General features: G+C 38.1%; 1 protein-coding gene across 2 annotated transcripts in view; it reads left to right on the forward strand.

Annotated features, from left to right (window-relative positions):
• The window catches only part of ttc27 (tetratricopeptide repeat domain 27), a 102837-nt gene that overhangs the window by 36828 nt on the left and 44115 nt on the right, over window positions 1-21894 (forward strand). For both annotated transcript variants that reach the window (XM_044372514.1, XM_044372513.1), the window contains exons 8-9: window positions 5661-5773; window positions 11327-11393. In XM_044372514.1, the coding sequence (XP_044228449.1) occupies window positions 5661-5773; window positions 11327-11393 (180 nt within the window). The remainder of the gene's footprint in view (window positions 1-5660; window positions 5774-11326; window positions 11394-21894) is intronic.

A 21894-nucleotide genomic window follows, 5' to 3' on the forward strand; every position in this document is an offset into this window, starting at 1 on the left:
AGAATAATTAATCTAAACTCTCTCTAAAGATGAAGCTCCTGTTGTAGCATTGGTTTATCCAAATATTCAAAATAACAATTAGGTGCCAGACTGGAGAATAATCATAATTCTAAACTTCTTGCATTAAAACACAAATAAATAGATTTGATAACCCAGATAGCTTTGCCACTAAATTACACAACAGAATGATAAGAAAAAACACAATTCATCAATTCATTTTCTTCAATGATGAAATATTATCATAATGAAATAAATACAATGTAATTAGATTAAATAAGTGTGATGCTTATTGATCAAACACAAACTCTTTCACTTGTTCAGTCCATTAAATCAAAAGAAGCAGGTGGGTGAAGGTCCGACCAAGGAGGTAATGAGCAGGGTAAGGTGTGCAAAATAGATTGAAGCCTGGAGAGATGTAGGTAGAGAGACTTAACTTCCTGTTTGTTGGTCCAACAAAGACAAAGTTTTAAGATATGTCTGAGTAGGTTGACGAGACAATAGGAAAAGATTCATTCAAATCCACTCCTTTCAAGGTTGTAAATTGCCATTCTGCACTTTTTCTTTTCCCTTATTCTGCTACATTGTTGGTTCTCTCTGATTGACTGAATTGGCTGCTCTCTTTCCATCTTTGGTCAGTCAGGGATATCCTTGCCCAGATGCTGCTGTTTAGGATCACGTTAGCCTTTTCTGCTGCCCAGAATGTACAACAGGGGCAAATCATTTGTAATACCAAACATCATCAGCAGAGGGAGACGTTCAACTCTGGACCCTTAATGCCATATGAAGCCTGTTGCTACTGTTAGCCCAATGGCGTCCACATGCACTTCACTCCTCCTTCCTCTTGTCTGTTTGGTTCAGTGTTCAGATTAAGACTGGTGTCCCGTAGGTCCACCAACTGATTATAGATTTTTGTTGATAAATGAAACTAAAGAGCACCTTGGTTTCAAAACACAGTGTTCAAACAGGCATCCACACATACAGACTGATGTCACAATAGTAAGCCTAATTCACAAAAACTATTCTTGGATCCAACATTTAGCTTTGGACATTCCATTAACTAAAGACAAATGAACGTCCAAGCCAAAGTGTGTCATACTGACATGTCACTCATAAAACGTTTTAAGGCCATTCAAAATCCAAAACATTGGCAAAAAACGGCAAAGATTGTGACGAGTGGTCAAAAAGTTTGGCATATTCCACATTAAATAACACTTGTCAACTGGATTAGACAACTTCTCCATTTAGACTGTTCTTTGTTCTTTTACTTTAACACCGCCTATTTTCAAAACTTTTATGTCAAACATGTTAAACATTTAATGTTATTATGAAAATGTATCATTTAGCCTCATGGAAAACAGAAATGTGGGGACTCATACATGAATGATACATTTTATTATTTGATTTGGTGTTTAAGTTAATATAGATAATAATACAAACTGAAAACAGATTAAACAGCTGCAAAATAATGAAATTATAGCAATAACCAAAAAGATTACACACATACAGATATACATATATATAGTCATATACATATAAATACATTATTACACATATACATGCATGCATACCTGCACGTATACAGTATACACACACCCACTGGTGCACTGTATCAGCACAGTGAATAACAAAGCTAAACTGATCATGTACACAAAACATGCAAAGCATTTTTAAATGGCTAGTTCAATATTCAGAGATGCAAATTTATAGGCATGTCAACGTGTTAACACGTGCAAATTATCATGTTACATCGTTAGAAAGAAGACAAAGAATAAATAAATTCAGATCACTCAAATTTCCTTCCTAGTTCAGTCATTGTGTGCACTATGTCCCCTTTTGTGTTATGTTAGACTGTGGCAACCCATTTGTCATGTTTTCTATGAAAAAGGAAAAAGCAGTTTGTTGCTCTTCATTGGCATTTTGCACAGCTGCATGGTTATAGCACCAGCACCCAGACCAGAGTGTCAGTCACATCGTGATGAAGTGCTGGTCAAAAGCCCACTATAGTTGACACACACACACACACACACACACACACACACACACACACACACACACACACACACACACACACACACACACACACACACACACACACACACACTCGCATCAAAATACCAGCTAGCAAAAAAAGAAGAATGGCCACAGACTAAATGTTTCATCATGCTCTTTGGGCTCCAGGGAGACAAGAGGAATAAATGTGTTTTTGAAGGGTCTTTAAAGAACACAATTTTGTACAATCCCACACACACTCACAGTGCTATGATTGTCTTATTTTCTTCTGTCATACCTCATAAGTCTCCCATTCATCCCTACTGTGCATTTCCTCACTCTACACAGGTTCTTTCCTGTGCAGTCAATCACTCTCTTGCTGACTCGCTGTCCCTCTCGCTTACAGTGTGTGCTGATATCCAGCAGGTTCATTTACCTTCCACTGCTTGCTGCTGCCATGCTAGTTTAGTACCAAGCATCACATTTCAGAAGAGCAGACTTCTGGTCTGAGAGAGATTTCTAGGCTTTATCATTCCCACTGGCTTTTCTTTATACTTTTAATATTTTGGTTAGTATGGCTGACACATGTATTGAATTGCATTCTATGTGGTAATTTAAAAGGTCTTAAGAAATCTTAATTTCAACTTGGTGAACCCTGCAGAAATCCTGTTAACAGCCACCATAGCCCACAAACACCTCCACCTTCAGAAAACCTCATCAACATGAAATCCAAGAGAAGAAAACCACAACTTCGATTCATAAAAATATCAATCAAAGAGCGCATACTTCCACCAAGGCTGCACAATCCTAAAAATGTAAATAATGTCCAGATCAATTATGCAAAATTTAAGCAAATCCTACACATGGTCAATTTAATAGCCACTTAAATTTCTCATGTGGTTATAGAACTATCTGTGGGTGAATTGCCATAAAATTTTGCTAGATGCTCAGATGTAATGTGCATGTCCATGTTTTATCTAAATCTCACTGCAGTTGCACAGTGAATTCAAGAATTACAAGAATTTATGTCAAACAGGGCACATTGGAAGAATTTGGCAGCTGATTGATTATAGAAAAAGGTATGGCATTAAAAATAAAGGAAATCAAGAAAATATCTTCTTTTGGTAGGTTTTTTTTATCGACCAAATTAGTTTAGGACTGGATATTTTCTAGGCTGAGATAAGAAAACATGGCATGGCTTATTGTATAAAATTGCGATTGCCTTTGGTATGTATATATATATATATATATATATATATATATATATATATATATATATATATATATATATATATATATATATATATATATATATATATATATATATATATATATATATATATTTATATATATATTTATATATATATATTTATATATATATTTATATATATTTATATATATATTTATATATATTTATATATATATATATATATATATATATATATATATATATATATATATATATATATATATATAATATACGGTTTATACAAGGCCACATGGTGGCACTCTTTTCACGACAAAGCAATCAGTTCTTCCTTTGTCCATGTCCTAACATTTCACCAAATTTCACTGAAATCTGTTCAGCAGTTTTTGTAATATCCTGCTAACAAAAAATGAAAAAAGCAAACATTGATGCCGGACGGAAATCATAACCTTCTTGGTAGCAATAGAGGAACTCGAGCCTCGATAAGTTAGTGCTAAAGAACTCAGGAATGAGACATTGGTTCCCTCCTTGTATATTTTCTGATCTCTCAAACCTTTGCTGGAGTGGGTCCATGGAGCTCTCAGTCTCGTGGCCATGGCCCAGCTCCAGTTCCTTGTGCTGTGCTCAGACCACTAATGCCCTCATTACTGGAGGAGGGGGAGTAAATGGGCTCAATCAAGGCTGTCATTAACCAGAGCTCACTGACTTCCTATCTAGAATGGATAGAAGGAAAGAAGAGAATGACGAAGAAGGAACCCTTCATCACTGGCCAATCAAAACCACTGCCAGTAGGGATATTGGGCCATATCTGTCGCTGTGGGTCTGACTGGACTTGGCACTCTTGTGTTATTCTAATGAAAGCAAGTCCGATCCAGAGTTCGTGTTGCAGGTGCCAAACCACATTGTCGCAATGTAGGATTTGGATTGAATTTTCTCTTTTTTTTTCAAGATTGGACAAGAATAATGCACTTGACTGCATTGACCAAGTGTCATGCATTGTTCAACCCTAAAGCTCTGAATGCCTCACATAAGGATTTTCCTGAGAAGATTTGAGTGTTGTTTTCTAAGAATTACAAAGCATACTGTAAGTGGGAAGCAGTAGCTTAGGTGGTTGAGTGGTTGTCCATTGATCACAGGGTTAGTGGTTTGATCCCCCTGTCCACATATCTTGGTGTGCTTGTTCAAAACACCGAACCACAAACTGCTCCTGATGACTGTGTGCACATGGGTGAATGTGAGACATCGTGAAGTGCTTTGCTTTGCTCTCAGGTTTAACGTGGTGCACCTGTGAAGTCCATTCTTCATTTAACTAGTTGTCCAGTCCCTCATAACCAACCAAGTTGGTTGTTGGGTATACGTCATCCTTGTCTTCCTGAACCAAATTTCAGTCTAGATCACCAAAGTGCTGTGTAGGTGAGCACATCTTTGGGATCTAAGTGCTAGATTTATATACATGAATGTTGGGCTGTACCTTTCATTGTGTTTTCTCACAATCTGTGAATTTAACATCTGATATACTATGACCTCATCTAAAGCAGTCAGTAGAGATATCAAAGTACACACTATCCATGGTTAGGTACAAATCTCAGTTTTAGGGTAATTTAGTTATAGGCTCCATTGTTACTACAACAGACTCTAACCTACATAGAGATGCATTCAAGTAACAAGATTCCTTAAATATTTCTCTCAGCTACAATTGAGAAAAATTACTCCAGCATGTGGTGGACCCCAACAAGTGAAGGAGTTGACCCAGATAGAGTTCCAGCTCTGACTAAAACAGGTGAAAGATGTGATAGGGCCAATCACTTATTAGAATCTCATGGTATAACAGCAGCTGAATGCACACTTAGTGCAGTCACCTCGGTGCAGTCGCAGCTCAGTGAACTTCAAGTTAAGGTAGCATGTGGTCATAACTCTATGATTTGTCTGAGATTACTTTTCAGTGTAATTGTGTATTGTTACCTCTCAAATTATGCGAGTGAATCACAAGACATGCAAAGAGTAAAATGGACATGTATCTTTAGGTAAAATAGTCACCTTTGTTTGTCAGGTCTTTGTTACTGTAAATTGTAACCAAAAGCTTTTTTATTTGATATCTTGCATCTAGTAATTCTTTATAAAGCTGACTGTCTGCAGTTGGCTGCAATTTTGAACTATTTCCAGCTTATCAGTAAATGTTAGATAAAACACCATCAACACCATCAGGTACCCACTCTCCATTACCCATTTTCAAGAAATTACCCACTAAGCAGCAGCATGCATGAGGAATACAGTCTTATAGTTGTGTGTCTCACAGGTGTAGTTTTAAAAGTTGTGGCTGCAAGTAGTTTCTCAAAAATATGTAATGCTTAATCCAAAAAAGAATGCTGGCTCACTTGGTGGTGCTTTGTTCTTTTCATGTGCCATGTTTTATGACTGCTGCATATGTGTACACATCTGACTCCATGTGTTTCCATGCTTACAGGACTGCAGTCTGGGTGATGACACCGTGTTGGATAAGATCAATTTAGCAGAGCCAGATCAGTATGAGCTGCCTGACCTCAGCGCTGAGGAGCAGGCCGTCATCCTGGGCATTTGGTAAGTCCACTACCAAAGTTCTCAATCAAATCAGTTGATTTAAGCTTAAAATGTGACAATAAATGCTGTATGCATTCAGTTCTTCACAAGGAACATACTTGTATGTCATGCTTATCTATCAATTGTGTGACCTGAACTTCAGGAAAAACTTTAGATGGTCTTATAAAAATTTGAGGATTATATGTTTATCTGTCACACCTCAGGAGAAATTGCCTCCAAAGCCTGAAGACTGAAATCATTTCCCACCATCCTGCACATCAATTTAGAGCTAATGAACCACTCGGTTCAATCTGCCTGAGCATAAATAAATCCCATATTCATAACTGCTTTTATCTTACATGTCATTCTGACTTTGATAACATCTTGTAAAAGAGTGAATACTCTATTTTATCAATGCTGTAACCTTTTTAGATGGTCATATCACGAGACCACTTTCCCATTCAATTGAATGACTTTTGGACCCTACTGTATCTGTTCACTGGATTATTTTTGGACAAACTTAACAACCTAGTTATAGACAGCTGGTCTGATTTTGTCTCCCTTCCCCTTTTTTCCCTTTTTGTTATTTTTACTTGTTAGAACAGAAAGCCTGCTGTGTAGTAGCCTCACCTGTAGAAGTCAACATGGAGCTGAATTAAGCTAAATCCTCTTTATATAGACAGACAGATTGACTTTTTATATAGACAAAGTGCATCTGTGTGAGAACAGTAAATAGCAGGCTAGTCAATGGCCTTTGAAATTCTAGAATAGAATTGTGGGATAAAGATCTCATTATGCTTCAACCACACTAAGTGTTAATACCTGTTTGGAATAGCTGCACTTGAAGTTGGGATGAAAAGCCTGCTGTATTAGGGTCGGTTTATGCTTGATTAGAACCACCTTGTAGGCGAAGTGAAAAGTCGGCTGTCATTGAGAGGGTGAGTCCGTTGAGTTGCCAGTTGGCCAATCACAGTGTGAAGTGGGTGTGGGTAAAGTAATGCAGTAATGGTCAGACACAGCCCCCCTAATCTGCCCACGAAAACATATTGAGGGAGGGGGTTTCCCATGGTATTCGACCATCTGACAAGCACTTCTAAAGAAGCAAACTGGCAGCTTTAGTCTCCTCCTGGTTTTGTAAAGTTACAGGATTGTCAGATGCAGCCTCCCTCCAATTCCCCTGTCACAAAGAGGGTAAGAGATGCTGTTAAGCTTCATTTATAGTTTTGTGTTAAGGTGTTATGCTTAAGCTACAAAGCCTACCCATATAGGAATGCTGTACTGCACTTCCTCAAAGTTTAACTCCACATCGGGGCTATGGAGATACCACATGGGGACAGCAAGAACTGTGCTTGCTGCTTGTGTTTTCCACTTTCTGATGTCAGTAGAGATTGTTTATAGTGATGCAAGTTGAAAAAGGGCCGGTTATTGTCTCTCTTTCAGTAACACACATCTAGCAAAGACATGACCAGCAAACCCTCTGTTGTGTCTTTTTTTTTATCACAGTTAAACTATTTAAGTATCACAACAGCTTGGAAATAGTCTCATATTCAGTAATGAAACAGGAGCACAGAAGTTAATTTTGCATCACTTTTACCTTGAGAAAGTCATGTCATTGAATAAAATTTGCTGCTTTTTCCCTTCCTGTTTTTTGCAGACCTCATTTTATATTTTGTTTTGTTTTATTTTCCTCTGGATTTATGATGCACCACTATGGCTACTGTAAATTGTGAACTTGTTTGTAGTGGTGGTTTCATCCAGAAAAAGGGTGAACAGAAGACATTCAACATGATATAAAATTAGTTAGCTTCACAGCGAGTCAGTGATGAATTCCCATGCTGCTGCTGGGACTGGAAGGGTCAAGTGAAGGTCAATGGAGCAGTCATTGAGATTGCTAGGAGATGATTGATGAGCTGCTGGTCTGTCTAAATTAATGGGAGATCTGCACACCTGCATACTGCTCCAAGACAATGTCAAATCCTGTACCTCGAGTTTTCCAAAGAGTAATGTGAAAATTTAAATGGGTAATTGTTGTTACTTGATCCATGGAAAACACCTTGAGAAAATATATTTTCTCCACTAAAGTGACATTTATCATCACCTTGTTGATACATGGTGTTGGCTTAGCACAGTTTGGATGGAACTGTGGGGAAAACTGTAAATGTACAGGTATGCTCATATACTGATGCCAAGAAAGGTAAAATTATCAGTGGACACTGTACACATATTGCTGGATGAACCACTGTTACTGGATCTCTTGAGTCACAGTGCTGCTGTGAACTGTTTGACAGAGGTTACAGCCCAGTTCATAATCAGTTACTTGAACCTAAAAAAGACACTGGATAGCAGTTATGCACAAAGAGGACCAATGAGAAGTGGGATCCATTACGCAGCTAGTGTGAACACCAGCACAGGTTAAAATGGAAACATATTTCTTCCATCATATAAACGAGATAAAGATGTGTAGACGGTGTTAGTGAAACTGTTGCTGACACTTAAAAGTCACTGGGTTACACAGTCTAAAGTAAGTGGTCAGTTTGACCAGATGCACTGTGCTATCAAGTATTTTAATTGCCTCTTCAATGTCAGAGCTTCTTGTGTTAATGAGAGCACATCCCAGAATGTGATTACCTTTTATTAGATTTTAGCCAAGGGCTTAAAAAATTGAAGAGTCCCTAGTCAGGAGGATCTGAGAACTGAGTTCTCCTCAGCCGTTCAAACTCTCAGGAATTTGACCTTGTTTGGATTCTCTTCTCTCCATTTGTGGATGTGTTGGGCACTTGGCCGATCTTATATTTACCTTGTAGGTCAGGTACATTTAAAAAGCTCATATCGGATTCTGTACTTGACATGGAATATAGAAACCATTTGTGTTAACATGTGATATGTATCTGGATAAGGAAAACTGCGTGTAAATGCACCCAGAACATTTTGCAATCAGAATATGATTGGTTTAGTCAGACCACATCTGGAGGTGGTCTTCCATTGTAATCGAATCTAAGTCAGGTGTAAATGATATGTGTACAGTTTGATCTCATTTTTAAGGACAAATTCTGGCCAACAAGTTGAAAGGTCAGTTACCTTCAGCTTTTCCTGCTGTCTCAAACTTCCTTATCAAAAAGCAACAGAGGACTTCCTCAGCAAAGGACAAATAAGTAGAGCCCAAACAGCAGCATCACTTCAGGAAACTCTGCTACAATGTGTAAGACAGGCTTGCTAGCAAACCTCTCCACAGTATAAGGAGTGTTTGACTTGTTAGCAAGGTCACTGAAGAGTAGCCAACACATGTCTTTGGTTGTCTTTGTGTGTCATGTACATGTTGAGATCTGATCAAAATGGAAAAATGGAGATAACAAAAACTTACAACAGGTATAAAAGCAGAGGCCTGGTGATCAGATGTCATTAACTAGATAATATATCCAGATACAGATTGCATGTAAACACCAGCTGTAAATTAGGTGTAATTGTTCTTCCTAAACTCAAAGACTTTATGGATAATGCAGTGTGAAATCTAATAAAGGACCTGACGTGGGAAAGGGGTCCTGTCAGTCAGTCAGTGAACACATTTCAGTAGTAAAGAATTAGTAACCTTGGCCTCAGGCTACACCAGTTTTTTCTCCCTGTCCATTACTGTATCTTGGCAAGGTGCCAGGTGTCAGTTACAATTAGCTTTTGTATCCTCTGTCATGAAGACAACACTGGGGAGTTTAGTATATCTCACTCTGTTTCCCTGCAGACCCTGCAGCTCTTAATCCCTAAGTTCTCTGCAAGCCAAGCCTAATAAAGATTTAAGTTCATGATAAACACTGGCTGGCTTTTAAGGTCGAGCAAGTAAATAAATTCAAAACAAACTATTGGGATCAGTCTCCTTCAGCAAACTATTTGATTTATTTAAATCACATAAGCTAACCCAAGTTCACAACTTGGCAAAAGTAGAAGTAAACTTACTTGATTTGTGTGTTGTGATTGTAATGAAATGGGAGGTAACCACAATAAATCTTTAAAGGGAATTAAATTTGTTTGGTTTGTCAGAATTTGCAGTTTATCATATGGAAGATTTGTCTGTAATGATGACTGTGCCTACCCAGGATCAGCATAGTGTGCCAAGAGAAACCTGGCAAACCTAGAAAAATATGTGGGTTTCCCACCAAACGCACTTTAACTTCAGATCACTTTCTTTCATCACATAAAGGCCATCCTCTGAAGATCTGATTTATAAAAGCTTATATAGATTTATTAGATTTGGTCACTTTGTTCAGACAAAATCTCCATATTGGCCTCTGTAAGATTGACTTCTCCAGAATTCCTCTCCACAGCTGTACCTTTAGGCCTCTTTGGCCTTCTGTCCACTGTCTGTCTTTCCATGCTAATGTATTGATCACTGCCTCTGAATCAGGGCTGCCTGGAGTATTGAATGCAAAGGGGATAAGTGTGAATAGTGGTAAAGGACTTGGTAAACTCCTTGTATTGTATTAACCTGACAGATTTTTTAACACTGTTGGAAAAAAAGAAAAAAAAAAGCCCACTGGTAATTATTGCACCTAATCTCTCTGAAATTCAAATCCTTTGCTCTGGATAGAAGTCATCTTCTCTCAGCCAAGGCATGTCTTTCTGGCACCACCTGCACTTTAACTTAACAGGAAACTTCAACAGTGATTCCATCAAATTTGTTTCATTTTGATGCACTTTTTAAGCAATGCTAGTGGAGAAATGTTAATGTTGGTCAGTCACTCATTTGGTCCACTGCTTTGGTCAACACTACAATCAAACATCAGATCGCTTGACATCCAATTTGCCAATTTGGTACAATTATTAATGATCCTGATATGGAATCAGTAATAGCTTTTTTATAATGATTACTTGATTATATTGAACACTGTAAAAGTCTGTAATTACTCCTTAGTGAATAGCTTAGGTCTATGGATGGCAATGTTTCAGACTGAAATATATCAACAACCATCAGATGGATTGGCATAATCTTTTTACAGACATTAATGGTCCCCTGAATATGAATCCTAATGATTTAAGTGTTCCTCTGACTTTTCCTCTTGTGCCACCAGTGGGTCAAACTTTTCACTTATCTAGTAAATTAATCTATTTGATGGATTTACCTGAAACTTTGTACAGACTTGTATAGTTCCAAGACAATGAAACCCGAAGACGGTGATCCCTTGACTTCCTCTAGTTAACATGGATGGATTGCCATGAAATTTTGTACAATCATTCATGGATCCCCTAAGGATGAAGTGTAATCCCTTTAGTGATCTGCTGACTTTTCCACCTGGTGCCGTCATCAGGACAAAATTTTAATTTGTCCAGGGCTTTGGTTTGCAGAGATAATGGTATTCCTATTGGCCTCAGCTGTACTTTGTGTTTAGTGCTAACTAGTAAATGTTAACATCCTAACACACCAATCTACGATGGTGAACATGGTATACATTATAACTGCTTAACATCAGCATGTTAATATTTTCTCTATGAGCATGCTAGCATGTTGACCTTAGTACCTAAATAGAACCTCTCAGAGCCGTGGGCAAGGCTGTAGACTGTGTCTTGACCAAGAGTGTTGTCTTGCAGCACTGACTTCCAGAAGAACAATCCTGTCCACAAACTGACAGAAGAGGAACTCCTGGCCTTCACATCTGTAAGTCATTTTTATTTGTGTTTTTATGTTCGCCATTTTTAATGCTTTTAACAATTTGATCATATAGACGTTGTTATTTTTGCTTGGTTGGTATCCTATTGCCTATAAAATCAATTCAGAAATATTGAGTAAGATGGACTTCCACTCTTTTACACTTGAAGGTTTTGTCTTATTTAACCCAACAGCAATACACAAGAGACTAATAATGTTGTCTAAAGAGTGTAGGTCAGATCAATTTCCAGTGACCATGTCCTGCATCGTCAATTTCTTGCTGTAATAGCGGTGGCTGTTGGTTTGAATGAAACCTGCTCATGATATGAACAAGCTCAACAAATGCTGAAAGATTTCCATGGCAAAGATATGCACAGCCACAATCTCAATCAGTGCCTAAAAAGGCTTGAATGAATATGTCCCAGTTACTCCCAAACATTGCTCTTCTTCTGGGCACAGACCCTCTGGGTATCACACAAGCTTTTAGACATTTCTGTTTTGAATGGTAATTAAAGAATGGTAAAGTAAAGAATGGTATACCAAATAGACACCACAAACGTATCAAACAGGATATCTATCCTAGTCAATCTGCTTTAATGAGGGACTCTACCGATTTAACACAGAGTTCAGTTGACACATTGTGAGCGATATTACTCAGCCTGTGAAAACAGTTGTATAATGTCTTCCTTGGCTCTGCAGGTAGTTTGAAAAAATAACCCTGATGATGACGTCATCAATTATTCATCAGGATCCAGCTTTTTTGGAGCTTGACCCATACTGAGGACTAAAAGTCAAGATATCTCAGCCTGCTGCTTCATTTTTCACCATTCTTTTTATAATCTGTCTGTCACAAGTGCCCCAACTTTATGGAAACGCAATACTAAATCACCAGAGTAACTCTTTAAGCTTGTTAAGCAATACTTTATTGATTTTATTTCATAAATCAGACTGAAACCTAATTAATTATCATAGTCCTCCTGTTCATATTGAGTTATCACTTCCATGCTGTAGTTCTCAACATTCTGGGGGACAGGGTGCAAAAAATTTGGACAGCTTTTACATTTTACTGACATATTTATATTTTGCTCATAATTATTAACACACTAGATCCCTTAGATGTTGATCATTATGTAGATCTGAATTGCAGTTTAGTACAAATTTTATTACATATTAGTCCAAAATGTACATTTTAGTACAAAAATACAAATAATGACATGATCGTACATGAGTTTCTAAATGTATTGAATTGGTTTCAAATGTTTCTGGGTTGGCTCACAATCATGGCCACATTGGATTTCAATATCAATGATTTATTGGTGTATCCTCTATATCTGACCTGGCGGTTTAATTCTACTACTCCAGCTTTTTCTTAGCAGTGTCACCAAGATGGTTGTTAAGAAATATGATCTTAATTCTGAAGCTGTGGAGAATTTTACTAAGCATATGAATCATTTATGAACACTTTTCCTTTGCCAGCAGTATAAGTCAACAACTCCAATACTAAGCTAAAGGCTATCAACCGTTAATAGTGTTGCACCAGCAAACTGAAAAAGACTACATCCAAACACAAACCACTGTACAGGACTGATGAAATGACTCACCTAAAGGAGAACTGCAAGAAAGCTGAGCACAAGTGGAGAAAAACAAAACCATAAATCCATGTTGACAACCCCAAATACCACCTCACTATTTTTATTAAAGCAGTTAGAATTTCCTGACAAGCTTAAAACTGCTTGTCAGGTACTTCTTCAGTGCCAGTGAAACATTATTTATCATGGAACACTTATCTACTATCCTTTGCTGTTGTTAAGGCTTGGCCGAACTTTTCTTTCCCAGTCTTTGGTTCACTCTGGAATAATTGTACTCCCCAAGCTACAGCTTCAGAATGTATTTGCCATCACAATCAGAGCTCCATTAATTATTTCTCCAGCAAAAGTACAGGCACCTCTAGAGTACCTGAATACAGCATGATAATTGTGTTCTTAGGAAGAGGTGTCCATAAAGTAGAATTGAAATTTGAATTTCCTCACTTCTTCTGTAAGGAAATGCAAACTAATTATACTATAGCTATTGTGCATGTTTTACACTTTTCAAAAGATGATAAAAAACATTTTTGGATGAATTTGTGGAAACAGTGTCTAAGGGACTGATCACATCATAAAGTGGCACAACAAAATTAATCTGCATGTCTTTGCAAAATATTTGGTTCTAGAAGCTTGGTGATCAGATTTGCATGATGAAACTTACTGCTAACATGCATGCCAACGAGGAACATGTTAATGCTAGTCGGGACATAATATATATAACAAAAATAGAGTTATATTCAGCTGCATCTCTCCATTGAGAGACGCTGCATGCACTTGCGCACGAGACACAGCAGCATAACTTCATTGATTATTTAAACCTCCTGACATGCTGATGGACAGGATTGGTCAGGATCTAGTGCTCATTAAAGATCTGTGTTCTTCTACACATCCACAAGTTGGCTATTACTCAGACAGTTCAGGTTGAACTTGACAGGACAGAAGAAACTATCCTATCTAATTGTCAAATTGAAGAGGAAAATGAGTTAGGGGAACAGGAAAAACAGGAAAAAACGAGAGGTGGATCATGTTCTTTTAATTCACATGAAAAATGTAAAAACAAAATAACGCATTTCTTCATCCTGTCATCAAACAAGTTGAACACAGGAGGCAGCAGTTCAATTCCTGTGCCTTGTCTGCAGGAAAATAGAGGACGTCAGTTGAGAAGGCGGTCTTTCAGTGCAGCCCAGGACACATTGTGTTTACACTGCTAAATAAATGTGGCCACATGCAGCCCAGACCACCTCTAAATGTGGTCTGAGTGATCAGATCTCAATGCGTCCTCAATGCATCTTTTGCCAATGCGTTTTTTGCACAGACGTTTGTCCTTTTTAAATCTAATATGAAGAGGCTTTAAGCTTCAAGCTTCAGGGTGGGCATTTCCCATTACATCAGCAGACTGACAACATTGCTAGGAGACGCTCTGACAACCTTTGTGGTGTGCTACTAAGTGGAGAACTTTATAGCCCTATATAGCCTGTGTTTGTTCTTCTTTTCACATTTTGTTGGCTATCAACCATTAGCAATTTAATCTGTATGTCCCTTTACAACAATCAATATTTTGGAGAACTCATTGTATTTCACCCAAGCAAGCAAGCTAGGCTAACTATCTTCTTTGGGTAACTACAATTTTGACCAACTAAGTGCACAAGTCAAAACAAATGCCAACAATATTTAGGAAAATGAATTTCAGTTGACGTTAACCTTTGAGTCCAGATATGGTGTCGAGTGTTCAAGAGAAGAATCTTTTAAGGGATTGATGCATCAATCTCTGTATCTGCTTTAACAAACTTTAAATTAGACAGTGTTACTGTATCGCAGCATCCAGCGCGCGAACCCATTACCCTCAGACACAGGTGAATGTAAGGTCATCTTGTTGCGATGAGAGGAGTTCCTGATCCACACAGTTATTATCCCAAGTGCCACATGAGAGAGCAGGGCTGGGTACATTTTGACGCAGCTGTTCTTTCCCATCACTGCAACTTTGAAACCTAAGCCAAAATTGCTAAACATTGTAAGACAAGCCAGACACCTTTTTTCAACAGCTATGAGCTTGTTTGGAGACGCTCCCTTACTCCAGAGACGTCATAGCACAGTAATGGGATAGCTTACTTGGCCGATTCAGTGAGTATCCTCTGAAAGCACTGTGAGGGTTAGGTCCATTCAGGCTGATGAGAATGCTTGGCAGAAGGAATTTGACGGGACAGGAAATTAAAATAAAAAACCAGCAAATCTCTGGAGGCTAACCCCAGGGCTGGTATTGTCTTGTGCCAAAAGGTTCTGTTGCCTATAAAATAGTAAAAAATAGTCTCTCTTAAAAAATAATCACATTATAGCTTCCTTTTGCTTTTCAGTGGCATCTGTACCCCAGGCAAGTTTGCAGGCTGGCTCTTTGTGCTTTTATTACATGAACCTTTGAATATCTTTCTTCCCATTAACAGCAAATACATTTTCCCTAATTTTGCTGTTATCATGCAGGTAAAATGATGTAGCTCAGATCTATTGATGGGACATAAAGACTTAATGATAATAACCAGTTACTGTGGGCATTTTTCATGACATTTAATAGTGAAGGCAATGTATAAAGTTGAATGACAAGACATGACAAGTTCGGATACAGAAGCAGAATCACATTGTCTGAGATTTTCATGCCTATGGTATCATTTCATGATATATGGACTGAAGGCATGTATGCATATGTTGGCATGCTGGTGTCTGACTGTGTATGTGTGAGTTTCATTGTTGAACACACAATAATTTAAGTATAGTACTTTACAGAAAAGAAATGCCATTCAGACACTACAGGTCCCACACATACATACATTCTGCTCTGATTAGCGTTTTGAAGACAAGTGTCATGACACAAGTCCAGGAGATTTGCCAAGGTTTTCTGGCTGTACCAGCTGCTTACAGGCCACAACATAAACTGAATGCCTCTGGTTCCCACACACCCTGGAGAACTCAGCCCACTTTCCTCCGTCAGTCCACCACAGCGTAGGTATAGGCGAACCTCCTCTTGGGTCAAGAGCTGAGCACTGAGCTCACGTTGGTTTCAGTTCATTTAGGATCACAGATAAACACGGAGAGAAACACTCATGCATCGTGTCTCTGTTCCCTCTTTTCAAGTCAGGGTTAGGGTTATCCCAACAGTGGAAAAAGAGAGGAAATTCAGAATTCCCTGGGGGTGTATCTATTTCTTTAGCTGGTAGTTGCTTTTGTGCTAACTGTTTTTGTGGAGGAGGCAAGGTGGAAGGAAAATTAAATGATGGCCTAATCATGCTAGCGTTTCTGCTCAAAATTAACCCCAGGAGATGCCTATCTTTATCTTACCAAAACAATAACATCAAGCCACTGTATATGGAAAGAATACAAGTTGTACACATTGTATTACTTCAAATTATAGTTACTGTTGATGTTGTTAGAGGTCCTGTCTTCTCTATATAACAGCCTCTATAACCTCTCTATAGCAAGAGTATAACAGTAAAATTATTTTGAATCACACTATGAACATATTCCATCACAACTAGTAATTCTTTGTCTTTGCTTTTTGGTCCTCTGAATCCGTGAGTTAATTTTTATGCAGTGGTGCCTGTGTTTCACTGAAAGATTGACCCAATCTCACATAACAGTTTCAGCCAACCAAAGTTTAACTCGTGTTTCTCATCTTCTTTTGATTCAGGATGACTTCTGTAGGTCTTGGACAGTGGGGACAAAATTTGGGTTGTCTGTATGTAAGCAATGCTACTAAAAAGTTCTCATTACTTAAAGTTAAACTGTGAGCCTTGATCAAAGTCAACATGTAGAAAGTTGCATAACACATCCTGATCTGGGAACAGAAGGGCGTCTCTCCGGTGAGATGGACAAGTTGTGGACACCTGGAACTCTCCAGAAACAGATCAAAAAGAGCAGTCGGTGTGGATTTTAAAAGAAAAGGAATATAGTTGACTCATATTTTTGACGTTAATCAGAGGAAAAGAATATTAAATTAACAAAATAAATAATGCACCAATCAAATCCCTGCTTATTAAGATATGTACTTATCTGCTTCTTCGGTACTCTTGAAAGTGCTGTGACAATTTCCTTTTGAAAGATTCAAAGTAAACCCACAGTGCAGCTTTGGGCTAGTTGTATCTATCATGTCTTTTCTTTGTGTAGTTGGGGGTAAAGCAGAGATTCTGGCTGCCAAATGTTAACACAGCCATTCTAGAGAGTTGAAATCTAAATGTGATGAAAGTTAATCAGTTAATCTCAACACAACAAAAGTAATTATCTTGTTCAGATTCAGTAAGCACTGCCACATTGCCTAAGGTAACGCATACTGGAGGCCACTGTCGATTCGGAAGTTTGAAAGAGATCACTTGCTGCTTTTGCAAAATGTTGAATTTGATGATTGACGAATTATAAGAATAGAGAACTTGGAATCACTACTTCACCACCAGATTGCTATATACTATGATTTTCCGAAGAAAAAATGTTCCAGCCTTGATTCACCTGCTACTTATAGTGTCACCCAGAACACATTGTAATGCATAAAAACTGTCAATGCATTCCTGGTCCACCACTTGGGTCCAGACTTCAACATATATGATATCTCGACAAATGTTGGCTGGATTGTGATGAAATTCAGTTCAGATATTGATATATTGGCCTCTATAAGATTGAATTATCCAGAATTCCCCTCCGCTGCTGCAGCTGTAGGCCTCTTTGGCCTTCTTTTGTTCAGAAGAAGGAGGACTTTCCAGTCAATTTAATCTTACAAGCATGAAAGCGTGACAGCTGAAATAAAAAAATACCTGAGTTTTGCCAAATAGGGAAGCTACATAAAGTTCACATTGCGTTTCTTTGAACTTGCCTTTACGTGTTAATGTCAGTTGTTGCTCTGCAACAGGGCTGGAATTATTACGTTATTACGTTAAAATATTTATCCTCATTGTTTTTGTACATAACAAAATTCAATACCTCCCCTATTAAAATATCTTCAATGAAGATATTTTGAGACATCTTTGAACCTTGAATTACAAAAAAATCTATTTTAAGACTTTTAAAGGATCCGTGGGGACCCTGATTTTGACGGAGATGGCTGTCTTCAAGGAAAACCCTGGTATTGATGAGTGCCTGAAGGATTCAGTGTAAAGGGGATAAGTGTGAATACTTTTAAAGGACTTGGTAAACTCCTTGTATTATATCAACCTGGCAGAATTTTCAACGCTGTTTAAAAAGGAAAAAATGTAAAAGCACACTGGTAATTATTGCACCTAATCTCCCTGAAATCCAAATCCTTCACGCTGGACAGAAGTCATCCTCTTTAAGCCAAAGCCTGCTTTTCTTACAGGAAACTTCAACAGTGATTCCATCAGAGCTTTTTATGTTTCATCTTGGTGCACTTTTTAGCCATGCTAGTAGTGTTATCTTTAAGGGTGGCAGTGTCTGTTGGTCAGTCTACTGCAGTGATCCATACATCCTTACAGACATTACTGGTCCCTAGAGGATGAATCCTAATAGCTTTGGTGATCCTCTGACTGTAGTGCCACTAGTGCAAGTTTGACATGTTTGTTTTTGCGTAAAATATCCCTTCAACTGTTTGATGGATTACCATGAGATTTGGTAGAGATATTCATGTTTCTTGAGGGAATAAATTGTAATGACTTTGATGATCCCCTGACTATTCCTGTATTGCCACTTGACATTTTTGGTGTCTCATCAAATCTCATCAAATATTAGAGATATTCCAGGTAGAGATATTCCAGGGCTCAGGATCTCAGAGACTGAACTTACATTATTCTTATCGATGATGTATTTCCTGTTATTTACCCCTTTTTTAACCAGCTATGTCTATACATTATATTTTCTATTACTGCTGGAGTAATAATGGTGGACGGTGACAGCCATGGACCCCATTTGTTTGCGTGCTGCTTCTGTGGTCTGAATCCACTTAAACTGCCCACAATCCTTGATCTCATTGGACACATGCACACGCACAGTATATACAACCCCATACTGCAGTGTGGAGAGGTCGTTTTTCCTTAATAGACCTGTGTCAGAGGTTTGAGATTTTTGGAGGTGGTTACACTTTACTTGCTGTTAAAACATTATTGTGGTGCCATTTTTTATTTTTTATTTTTTAAATGTTTTATTTAAATTTATTTATTTGAAAAATTTAACCAGTTATTTTAGCTCAACCTTGGGTGTCTGGAATACAGACTGTCTGAAAGGGATATTTTAAATGGTAACATCTCAGTAGTCTTGATGTGGACAGAAATAAAAGGCTCTAAACTCTGACTATCCTCGACCCAACTTTGTGAAATGGCAGTTTTCTCCTGAAGGAAGGTGTTGTCGGTTGTAATGTGCTCTATTCTTTGGCAGTTTTTCTTTTCTGTCCTGCTAAGGCAAATATTTTCTCCGTCTCTTGCCTGACTACTCCCACCCTTTGCCAGACACAAGTCAGTTAATTAAAGAGGAAGGAGGTGAAGGAGAGTGAGAGGAGATAAAGACACTAATTGAAAGGTGTGAGTCTCTCCTCTCGCTCTACTTTCTACACACAGTGACTTCTTTTCACATGTTAAAGAATATGTGAACAAATCTCATATTCAGAACAAACCAACAATGAATTGATCTACTTACAAGTATTGTGTGTGTATATCCAAAGCCTGATATATCTTATTCCTCTGTGCTGTACACTTCCATCACTGAGCCACACTGTTTTTATGGGTGACATGTTCCTTGGCCTGGATGACTGTTAGTTTGTTTAGGAACTGCTCCAAAGACTAATGGCAGTGATTATGTTTTCAGTGAGAGTAGTTCAACTTCAGGCAGACACTGTGCATTCACAGGAAAGCTGTTCTGTGTCCGTTTTTGCTAGCTTGTTGTGCTACTTATCACAACCTCTCGACTTTAAACTTAAATTATGTATATTGTACAATGTTAGACACGCTGCCAAAATCTTAAAACTTCAAGTCAACTGAAATTAGATTGCATGTTTTTGTCTGCTACAGCAAACCAAACCAAAAGGGAGAAATTTTAATATGGGGGGGCACTGTCATGAAGTTTTGTTTTCATGATGGTGCCTTCTATATTTGCATTAATTAAACAGAATACTGTGAGTGATCCATCTACGTAGATGGAGAGCTTGTTTCCATACAGCCAACAATACTTGAATTTTCAATACCACTGCTAATGATACAGTCTGCCCATGACTTGTAGTTGCAGCAGGTCTGTCATTCCTGTGCTGGAGCTCAGCCTGCCAGCTGCTGCCAATCAAACAGATACCAACCCGCCCCTCCAGCCACTGAGAAGAAAAGGCCTTTTTTTTCTTTTAATAAAATAATAATAAATGATAATGATAAAATTTTAAAAACGCAAAAAAAAGTGTTTTCAGTTAGACTTTCAGACTTGATAAAAGCTGACTTACAACCTGAGTTTGATTTTGACTCCACTGACTTGTGGAGTTTTGGCTCAGAAAGGTTTTAAAATTCTGTTGTTAGAACAGATATACTTCAATCAATCCAACAGCTGCCAGAGAATAAGCTATTTGGCAATGCAGGCCAGCAGACAGACAACATATGATACCAGATTTAAAGACTTTTGCATGTTGTTGTCTATTTTTGTTAACACAGCAAACATTATATTTACAATTTATTGTAATTTTGCAAAAGGAAGGAATAATGTACCAAAAGCACACCTGATCATTTTGCATTCAGATTTTATGAAGTTAATTTGAAAGCAATACATACATACATACATACATACATCAAAGGAATCAATGTGCATGTATGATCATGCACATTGATTTTTTTTGAAAATAAACTGTAAAATACATTTTTGCTCATCTCAGAACCTTATTTGAATTCCTTTGCTCTGGTTTCTGGTCAGAAAATCCAACATACATCTAATCATCCATATTTTATCTAATGCTGCTATCCAAATGATACTTTGGGTTGAAAAATACATTTTTGTGGGTACAGTTTTGACATGTAGTATTCAGCCTATTTTGTGCTCACTACTTTATCCAAAGTTGGACTGTGGGTTGTCATCCATCCATCCATCCAGCTGTGAGCTCAGTTTGAACAATGAGCTGGCAACATATGTTGTATTGTCACTGCGTGGGATTGGAGTGCTGCAGGCAGCTGCTGGCTCTGTGAGCAGGCATCTTCCCAGCCTACATGTAGATCCAGGAATCTGCAGGCTGGTTAGATGGTTGTCACATGTCTGGCTGTCTTCATCAATACCCGACTTGTGCCGCCTTCCTGAAGGACCATCTGGACGTAGCGCTGATGTCAGTTATTATGCAGGCTTTCCTTGAAGGCTTTTCACCCACATACAGCAGCAGTCACTTTGCAGGCACTATCTACCAATATGAATCAGGTTATGTCATCTCCGAGAGGGGAAAGCTGCCTGACTGCCAAGACCTTTTGGATTCTATCCACATCTTGTAGAGAAGAGGTTCAGAGGTTCCGTCAGCAAAGGCAGTGGGTTGATCCAGCTCATCAACATACCAACAGCTGCTGGAAGTCAAACAAAGAGGCTTTAGGCATCTGACTTGCGTCCAGGTCTATCTGTCTGATTGTCTGTCTGATCCAGCCTATTGTACTGCTCATAAGTGGCTCATAATTCAGCACTGGGCTGAAGGAACACGTCCATTTTGAAAGACAAATATTGATTTTGGATATCCAGCGTCAGAGAGAAAGTATAAGTAGCTGTGGAGGTTAATTTATTGTCCTGGAGTTGTTATGGCGGTCATACCATAAGATCTCTGGACATCCCAGCTCACTCCTGCTATCATGTACAGAACATTATTTATACATATCATGTGTATGATATAGATAAATTAAAATTAGTTTTAGAAGTTTCAAGTGAAATCTATTAGAACATTATTATCAATCTTAAATTGTCCGTAATGCTCAAGCAAGAACTAAAACAATTAATAGCAG

The sequence above is a fragment of the Thunnus albacares genome, chromosome 14, assembly GCF_914725855.1.
Source record: "Thunnus albacares chromosome 14, fThuAlb1.1, whole genome shotgun sequence".
NCBI lineage: Eukaryota > Metazoa > Chordata > Actinopteri > Scombriformes > Scombridae > Thunnus > Thunnus albacares.